The sequence below is a fragment of the Cupressus sempervirens genome, chromosome 7, assembly GCF_028749045.1.
Source record: "Cupressus sempervirens isolate cs-2001-9-10 chromosome 7, ASM2874904v1, whole genome shotgun sequence".
Taxonomy (NCBI): domain Eukaryota; kingdom Viridiplantae; phylum Streptophyta; class Pinopsida; order Cupressales; family Cupressaceae; genus Cupressus; species Cupressus sempervirens.
Window position 1 is genome coordinate 650,479,393 of NC_143124.1, and position 6,843 is coordinate 650,486,235.

Here is a 6,843-nt window from a genome sequence, read left to right on the forward strand (position 1 = left end):
GTGAATGTCAACATTTAAATATAACATGATATTTAAAGTATGCTATTGCATCTCGAGGTAGCACTTTTTGGGCACCTAAATTGTCATAACTTTTGACTGCCAAGCCTTATTAAGCCCTAAGATATGTCGAATCAAAGGGAAAACCAAAAGAAAGGGTTTGAGCAAAACTAAAAGACCAAAAGCAAACAAACACAATCTCAAAAATGTGAAAAAGGACATTGAAGGCTTCAAAAATTAAACATAGGCTCACCAAACAGAAAAACGAAAGAAGACTTGACCAAAGCCTTCAGTAATAGGATTCATTATATCAGTTGGGGTTGATTGATTGATCAATACTAACCAATTAAATAACGAAGTCATCTTAGAGAAATGCGAAACTAAGTTGAAAAAGTTTTGTATTGTTACGTACGTTTTGTGGTGAAAAACAAGACAACACACATCATTTTCTTTTTGTTACTCTCTAACCATAGTAACAACAAAATCCCTTAACGGGGTGGATCCTAACAGGTTTCTATTGTAAAATCCTCTAACCAGGTTGCTCCTAACGGGGCAAATACTTCGACAAGTTTATGGGAAGTCCCTTAAAAGGTTAGCATCTTACAGTGCTTTTTGTAATCCTTAATTGGGCAAGCTCCTCACAACGCGTAATCTAGAATGGTACAACATTTGTGGGTATCATCGTGGTTTGCTCCCAAATTGGGTTTCCACGAGATAAATCTAGTGTCTACATTGCGTGGTAGATTTTCATGCGGTTGCATGTTGCTTAAAGTTCATTCTACTTAAGTTGTTGATTGAATGTTTGAGAGGTTAAAGGTTAAAGAACTATTGATGAATTTGATTTTGTGAGTTTAAGTTTGATGTGGTGATTATTGATTCACACCCTAGTGTTTAGGGCTTGTATTAACACTGGCCACCTTTTAGTCTTGCATGAACCACATCTTCAACAATTGCACAAGTTCTTGTTGGTATTTTTCGATTACATACTCATTTTACAGTAAAAATGTGGAAGGAACATTTGAGGCATTTGGATGAAGTGTTGGGAATTATGGAGATACAATTGTAATTCTCCAAAATGTATAAACATGCATTTGGAATACAGAGATAGTATACTTGAGATATATCGTTAGTGGCCAAGGGGTTCAGGTTGTTTAGGAGAAGAATCAAACCATTTTGGATTGGTCTTCTCCCAAGACATTCTCAAATCTGGGTGGATATTTGGACTATGAGTTATTACAGAAGATTTGTGAAGGGATTCTCACAAGTTAGTACACCACCAACATACCTGAAAAAAGAAGGGATATTTCCATTGGAATTAGCAGGTGCAACACACCCCTAACAAGCTGAAGGAAGTCATGAGTCCCTGTGCGGTTTTGGTACTACATGACTTCACTTGGCCCTTCATTCTAGAGTGTAACACATCAGAATAAGGCATTAGGGTAGTGTTGATACAACATCGTCACCCTATTGCGATCAAGAGTCAGAAGCTCTCAAGAGTGGAGCTAATGTACTCCATCTACGACAAAGAGATATTTGCCATCTTGCACATGTTGACGACGTCTTGACAATACCTCGTGAGAGAAAAGTTGGTCATGCAAATAGATTGCAACAGCTTGAGAGATATTTCTCAGAGAAGAGGGATTTGAACGAATAATGACAAAAATGGGTGAACAAAATCCAATCATTTGATTTTAACATTATGTGAAGGGTAAAAATAATGTAGTGGTTGAAGCTTTGACAAGAAGGCCTGTAAAATGCTTTGTCTCAGATTTTGACAGATTGGAAGGTACACCTATTGATTGAAAACTTCAAGAACGCATTTGCGTGCTAGTTGATGGATGATCAAGTGCAGGATGACAGGTACAAGGTGGTTGCCGACATAATCTACTACAAGGGTAGAACCTATTTGGTACTTGAGTCCAAGATAAAGGAAAGAATTATAAAAGAGATGCACATCTCACCCTTGGTACCTAAGATACTTGAAACCTACTGAGAAATTTTGGAACGGTTCTCATGGAAGGGCCTCAAGAATGACTTCCTATAGTACATGCTAGAATGCTCCACTTGCCAGTAGAACGAATCTGGACACACCATACTTGTAGGACTACTTCAGCCATGGTTAATCCCTAACTAGAAGTGGGATGGCATCTCAATGGATTTCATCACATGGCTTCCCAAAGTGCAAGGAAAGGATTGCATCTTTGCCGTGGTTGATCCCATGACCAAATTTGGTCATTTCTTCACTATCCCCACTGGTCACTAGGCAACTCAAGTGGTCGCATTATTTTTCATAAGGTTTTCCACTTGCACGATCTTCCACAGAACATAATAATTGACAAGGATAGTCATTTCTTCCATGCCTTTATGATGGAGTTATTTTAGTTGATAGGAACATGGTTTTTGCCAACCGCGAGTTACCACCTACAAATAGATGGGCAGTTGGAGATTGTGAATACATGGCTAGAGGGATATCTTGAGAACTATTTTTCAGCACAACAAAAGGCATGGGTTCATTGGCTACATTTGGGTGAGCATTGGTACAAAACCACCTATCACATGTCTATAGTCATTGGTTCCTTGAAAGTTATACAGTTATGAACCTTCATCATTCATGGATTTGGCATTGGGTGATAGTTCACACCAAGGGCCAAAGACTGGCTATAGGAGAGTTTGGATATCCTGAGATCTCTCAAGGATAAGTTACAAAGGGCTCAAGCAAAAGAGGTATGCTGACTGACATTGCGTTGAGAGAAGTTTTAAGGTTGGTGATTTGGTATATTTCTAACTCAACAATACAAACGATCCTCCCTGCAGGCATGTGGTAAGGAGAAGTTGAGGCCATGTTTCTACGGTCCCTACAGAGTGGTTCAGAGAGTAGGCAAAGTTGCCTACAATTTGGAGCTTCCTAAAGACCTGAAGGAAGTTGGATTCACAATGTCTTTCATGCGTCTTGTTTTAAGATGGCTATTAGACAACGTGTCACAACGTTGAATGAACTGCTTCCCATTGATGAAGAGGGGAAACTAATTCTAGAGCCAACCAAGATCATCGACATCCGAGAGAAGAGGTTGAGGTCATGCATAGTTAAGGAGTTTCTAGTGCGATGGAAGGGTCTTCTGGTTGAGGATGGCACCAAGGAAGGGAAGTGGGTTCTGGAGCATCCAAGTCTGCAATTGTTTGAGGGCAAGCAATTTTCGAACCAGGATTGTGATGTCCTCGACGTCATTAAATAAATTAATATAATGATGTTTTGTATATTTGGCCTCGACAATCAATTTAATGGTCTCTTGGGCCCATTTTTTTTAATTGTCCATAGGTGTTTGCCATGTTGACGCTTTTTTGTAAACCCTTGAGAGATTCTCCAAAGGGGTATTTATGACCGACATGTAGCAAGTTATTAGTATATGATTTTAATTTTGGATTTTATTTGTGTATTTCAAATTCCAAGTGGAGTTCTCTGTCTGCCGTTTCGGGGGTGAATGGTCTTCTCTATTTGGTGTTTGCGATTTCAGTGGGAGAACTTGTCACATTCTGCGCTACTCTCCATTTATGATTTTGTAATCTGAAGTGCTTTTGAATCTATTTATTCTGGCGTGGCTTACATTTTTGGCAACCATCTATTTGGTGTCCATGTGCTATCATTATTTGCAAACCATATATATATTATCAGTAATTGCTGTCGGGAATCCAAACTGACTTCTCTTGCAAATTGAAGATGAGCATCGACGAAGCAGTCAGAATCAACATCTGTGTGGCAAACCATCATACAACCATTCAATGGTCTAGTTAAAGTGTTGTATGGCCCTTGGAAGTTATCCCCAAACAGTCAATACCTTACACCCACCTGCAACGCCTTACACACAAGCACTGTACATCCACTGCAGTATAATACACCATCCCCAATCTGCCCGCACATCATTTTCTAATTGTCGTATGCCTCCAGGCTGTTGTATGACTCCATCCTGCAGCATACAGACTCCAGACTTGATCGTACCATATTGTTCCCTCATGGTGTGGACTTGTATCTGTCATATGCCTTGACAAGACAATGTACAACCTTCATATTTCACAGTACAATCCCAGATTATGACTGTTCAAGCATTCAACGGCAATATACATTACAAGAATCGGGGTCCTAGTAGCCATTGGCACTTTAGATTGCTGCAATGGTTGACAAGTAGTTCCTAGATCTTTTCAGTTCATCAAATTTTTGTTCTTGCTAGTAGAAGATAGTGACTTTCTTGGTAGCTTGTGCAAGCCTATATCTTGCCTTGAAAGAATTGCTTCTTTCAGTAATTTCCAAGTCCTTGTATCAAGTCTAAGGTTGGTGCCTTAACCTAGGGTCAGTGACTCCGTCTTTTCAAGTGCAGTGCTCTCCTTGGCCTATGCACTAAAACATTTGTAGTCAGTGACATATATAGTGAGTATATTTCTTTCTGTAGCTTTTCCCACATTTGGTTCCCACTTTAAAATTTGTGTTTGTGTCTTTGTGCTATCATTGCAATATCGTCTTTGATTTTTAAGTTGGATAAAGATAATAAGCGAGTCAGACAAATACGATCAGACAAATACGATCTTTGCAAGGCTCATTGACCCCCCTTCTTAGTCTATGGAATGCCAAATAGGAGTGAAAGGAGTAGAAGTAAAAATGAATTCAAAAGTGGGTCTAGATTTGAAGCTTACAAGACATGATAAGTGTTTAAATTGGGTGAAATCGTGTTTGCAACATCATGGGTGGAAAGCATATCTTAGCATACAATGCTTGGTGCAAGTCCTGGGTAATTTTGATAGAAGAGATAATCTCTGTACGAACTCAGGTTTTATTGCTTTTTCTCTTAGTATGTGGTTAAACTTATAGGGTCTCAAGATATTTCAGGTTTTTGAGCTGGAAATCTGAAATTTGTATGCCAGAAACTTTCTTTTATCTTAGCTTTCTGCAATGTATGCATGATTGGAAAACTGATTACAGTACAGAAACCTTTTGATGAGCTAAGGTGAATTCTATTTCTCATATCATAAAAGCAGTAGGCCTTTTCTAACTTTGCATCCTACTTTTGAGATACTAAACATTTTGACTATATTTGCTTACCATATGCAGTATTTGTTGCATCCCTGCTTTGGAATTTCTTGGTTTTGAAACTGTAGTTTTAATATATCCTGCAAATGCCAAACAAACATGAGCTTTTTATGTAATCAATTTATGATTTTGTTTTTTTTTTTTTTCGTTATGCTCGAAATTTAAAGTTTGTTGATTATTGATCTTTTTGTTTATGGCTGGTCCTACTTTAATACAGATAGGGGCTCAGTGCCTGGATATGCTTTTCACCTCGTACATTTTGGGCCTTCTTTAACGTGTTTGTCTTGAAATGGAGAGCATCCTAGTGGTTCCTGGGGTGAGAGTAGGACCCGGGTTATCATTGTTGCAGTCTCCATGTAACACTTCCTAACATCCACTGGACATTTATTCTCTGTGTGATTGATAGGTTTGAATGCCAATTAAACCAGGGGTTTAATTAACTGGATGCTTTTATTAGTTGATGTATATAATAACTCAAGACTTGGTGACCTTAAGCAGTTGCATCCTCATAGCCTTCACCAAATAGATAACAACAGAAGAAAGATCTTAAACTTTTATCCCATATTTGTAGAGACTAAAATACTGTTTGACTTATGGTGATGATGAAGCTAGAGATTGAATACTGTTTGCACTCACTCATGTTCTTTTTACTCATCCTGATGATGGATCACAGAGTGTGATCCGAAATGTTGATTTAAAAAAAGTTACACAATCAAATTAAGAAATAATAGCAATTAATAACATATAGTGTAATTTTGACTGGTGGTGTGTCTTTAGAATGATACATGGAGCAAGAAGTACAATTTACCTTGGCTTATGCAAGAGAATGTTTACTTTTTACTCCATCTATTCTAAATTCTGATATATTTGTGTTTAAAGAAATTGATGAATATTGAGCTGAGAAACTTCTCTTCAGGCCATATGAACTAATAGCCATTTCTGGTAGCAAAGGAGTCTCTATATGGCACATTGAACTTGGTGCTAACACAAATGAAAGGCCTAAGTTGACAAGGGTCACCACACTTTCAGGTCATGATGGCGAGGTATGATTAGTTTAGGGCCTACAATTCCTGATTTTGTATTTCTTTTCATTAGCATAATTTGGTTTAATTCAGATAGCATTTACAGGTCTGGCAATTGGACTGGGACATGGGAGGAATGACTTTAGCAACATCTGGAAACGATGGCACTGTTCGCTTGTGGCAATCAAATACAAATGGAGTATGGCAAGAAGTGGCAGTTATAGAAAGCAGTCAATAATTATTCAAAGACTTTCAAATTTGTATTTAGGGCAATATTATGATGTAATCACAAAAAGCTTTATCGTTATGATTTGTTAAAATCTAGTGTTGCCTCATTTGTTTTGAGGGTTTGACAGAAAATATAATAGAGTTTAAGAATTTTGGTTTCCTTGAGGCCAAAGAGTGTAATGTCCCCTACTAGGAATATAATAAATTTACTCAATAATTCTCAATTAGAGTTTGGATTTCACTTTCTCCATATCCAATGAGTTTCTTATTTTATATATTCATATTTCTTAAACATATCATTTCATGTTCCATATATGATATTTCTTTCCAGCTTTTATTATTACTTACTCATAGATGTTTGACAGTAACAAATGACTCATTCCCTTCTTTATCTCTTCCTTGTGAAGAGTAGCCAATATATTTTATATTCTTTGATTCTTCCCTATAATTGGTATTCTAATTGATATTCCCTCTACTTTATATAATCCCCCATTGATCATTTTAAACAATTATTCTTAA

The 6,843-nt window shown here is 37.4% G+C and overlaps 1 protein-coding gene across 1 annotated transcript in view; it reads left to right on the plus strand.

Annotated features, from left to right (window-relative positions):
• SEH1H (Transducin/WD40 repeat-like superfamily protein) overlaps positions 1–6,574 on the plus strand; it is a 233,276-nt gene extending 226,702 nt beyond the window's left edge. Inside the window, exons 7-8 of the mRNA XM_089792422.1 lie at positions 5,991–6,117; positions 6,203–6,574. Of these exons, the coding sequence (XP_089648548.1) occupies positions 5,991–6,117; positions 6,203–6,334 (259 nt within the window). The 3' untranslated portion in view covers positions 6,335–6,574. The remainder of the gene's footprint in view (positions 1–5,990; positions 6,118–6,202) is intronic.
• The last annotated feature ends 269 nt before the right edge of the window (positions 6,575–6,843 follow it).